The 2897-nt window shown below is 45.3% G+C and overlaps 1 protein-coding gene across 1 annotated transcript; it reads right to left on the bottom strand.

Annotated features, from left to right (window-relative positions):
• Window positions 1–448: 448 nt before the first annotated feature.
• LOC148550556 (uncharacterized) lies at window positions 449–922 on the bottom strand. Its single transcript, XM_088494535.1, has one exon. The coding sequence runs from the start codon at window positions 920–922 to the stop codon at window positions 449–451; it is 474 nt and encodes a 157-aa protein (XP_088350661.1).
• Between the last annotated feature and the right edge of the window lie 1975 nt (window positions 923–2897).

Below are 2897 nucleotides of genomic sequence, written 5' to 3'. Positions count from 1 at the left end.
TGGAGCCTTGGATGATTCACAATCCCAAACAGCTTCTTTAATCTCCTCCATTGTCGGTATTCTCTCCAGAGCTATCGAGTCTTCTTCAGTAATCCGATTTACCAGTCCATTCCTGAAACCCACAACCGGTGATCTCTCCTGGTGATACAGATCTTTATAAAAATCTCTTATGGCAATCTTGATCCGAGCTTGATTTCTTATCAACCTTCCATTAATTACCAGTGTATCAAGTCTATTGTTTCTTCTCCTCGCCGACGCCAAGTTATGGAAGTACATGGTGTTCTTATCCATATCCTTCACATGCTTTGAACGCGACATCTGCTTCCAGTGTATTTCTTTTCTGACATACCACTGCTTGCAACAGCTTACTAGAGCCTTCCTTCTAGCCTCCATAGTACCATCATAAACTCCATTTGCTACCAAGTCGTCTATCTTCCTTATCTCCTCCTCAAAGCACTATTTTCTTGTCCATGTCACCAAATTTCTCCTTATGCCATCTTCCCAAAGGCACTGTTAAAGCCTTCAGCTTTTCTGTGAACTGTACCGCACCAAGATTCCTCCATTCTTCTCTGACCAATCTTAGAAAACCGTCATGTGTAAACCAGGAATCCAAGCTACAAAAGGGTCGAGGGCCACCTCTGAATATGGTATCCTCCACGATGATTGGACAGTGATCTGACAGGCCTCTCGGCCCCCCTTTTAACCGAATCTCTGGAAACTCCTCCGTCCATTCCATACTCAGTAAAACTCTATCAATGTGACTGTAAGAGCGGCCTCTAAACCATGTAAATTTTCGATCATTCAATGGTAGATCCACTAACTGCATGTCTTGTATCCAACACTTAAAATCTTCTGCAGACCCTGTTAACCTGTCCTGACCTTTCCTCTCTTTCACCTGAGTAACCTCATTAAAGTCACCCATGTAGCATATTGGAACTTGACATAACCCGGCTATAAAGCTCAGTTCCTCCCATACAACAAGTTTTTCCGTTCTAGTATGAGCACCATATACTAAACAGAAAGCACAAGGAAAACTATTTTTCAATAAGACTCCTTCGACACATAACCATCTCTCCCCTTTGTAGCAGTTATTCATTCTAAATAGCATGACATCCTACATTAACAACAGCCCCCCAGACGTGCCATCCGAGCCTACATACTCCCACCCCACAGCATCGCTCCCCTAATAACGAATTACATCAAACTTAGTGACAATTTGCATTTTAGTCTCAATAAGACCTAACATATTCAGCTTCTGTTTATTTTTTAGATCTTTAACCATACTCAGCTTACCAACCCCTCCTAACCCCCTAACATTCCAAGAACTGAAAATCATTTTAAACCGTTGTTACACACCTTTTTTAGCTTTTTCGATCTGCAACGACGTGCCTTTTCTTTTTGCTTAGCCACTCTCCTCTTCTGAGCAAGCGCCTCATTCTGTTCTTGAAGAATCGCCATTGTCATCATCCTCATCGCACTGAACTGCTCCGGATTCGACTACCAGCTCCCATGCCTTTTTATTTTTGACCATCTGCGCTTCTCTTTCATGATTCGTATCACCACTGAGCACCTGGTTCCCGGATTCAATAGCCACACCTGTCCCATTATCACCACTTCCCTCATCAAGCCTTGCACAAGCCAGATTCATACCACCTACACACGTCTCCTTGGCCTCTCCCTCAAGCCCATCTGCTTTGGAGGAACCGAACACTTCTATCGCCGGTAGAGACTTCACCGAGGACGAAGAGGTTCGGTCCAATGTATCCAAACCAGCGGCCTCGTGTCCAGCCACCACACCTGCAGAGCCGCGCTTAACTCGACAGCCATCCTGATCAAAGGCTCGCGAGTCCAAACCAGCCGCGTCGTGTCCAGCCACCACACCTGCAGAGCCGCGCTCAACTCGACAGCCATCCTGATCGAAGACTCGCGAGTTGCCGTTGCATCGTGCTTCACCGGCGCCACCAGCATCCAGACGCATCCCTCCAGCACAGGTATACGCAGCTACGCGCAATTCACAAGAATGGATGCATGTGTCCGGGTGGAGTCCAACCCGACCCGTTGTCTTGGTCCAGCCTGCATCATCAGCATCATTTGGGCCTTCTGATGGTGTGAAGCAGCCCAAAACTATAGCTATCTCACTTGTGCCATCCATCTCCTGAATGGGCCAGCCCCTAAGCCCTGTTTGCTTTTGGTTTTTCTTACAACAGCCACCAGATTTATGCCCATCAAGCCCATAATCCCAACTAGCCGTTCTTTCAGACTCACCATCAGTAACCAGATCACGACATCCCTTGAATTCAGCTAAGCCATCAATAACAGCATCCTCCGTTACCCTCCGAGTTTTAAAGTCAATTAAATTGCAATAACTCCATTCATTCAAAATATTTTCGGGAATTACCAATCTATCCTTATCAGCTTCTCCCTCTCCTGGCCCTTCATCAACTATCGGATCTCCGCTTGTCACTGGTACCATCGAGTTCAAGCTGCTTGTACCCATAATCTCGCAAGCTTCTGGGGGATCAGTTTTGCTGGCGTCCTGAAACTTACAACTTGTTCCAAAATTCTCGTACCCAACCTCTTTAACTAGAACGTCGAATCCACTAGTACCAATAGTGATGTGAATCCACTCACTGATAATGTCCATAAGACAAGTATCGATTTGTACCCGTCCCACACTAAACGAGAGACATGATTTCGTGGCTTCGTCGCATCGTACAACTTCTCCCCATTGACTGCCTATCAGCTTGAACGCCTCCTCAGACCACGTATGCAAAGGGACACCAAAACACTCGAGCCAATAATCAATAATCAATATATTGTATTTCCGAAGAGGACTATCAAGCAATTTCAATTCAACAAATTCAAAAGAAAGATCAAAAATTAAGTTTATATATGTG

The sequence above is a fragment of the Arachis ipaensis genome, chromosome B7 (genome assembly GCF_059453495.1).
Source record: "Arachis ipaensis isolate K30076 ecotype BB chromosome B7, ASM5945349v1, whole genome shotgun sequence".
Lineage (NCBI taxonomy): Eukaryota > Viridiplantae > Streptophyta > Magnoliopsida > Fabales > Fabaceae > Arachis > Arachis ipaensis.
This window is presented reverse-complemented; position numbering and strand designations above follow the sequence as displayed.

Excerpts from the sequence above, each read along its gene's own strand:
- LOC148550556 (XM_088494535.1), bottom strand. The coding sequence starts at position 922 with ATGGGTGACTTTAATGAGGTTACTCAGGTGAAAGAGAGGAAAGGTCAG.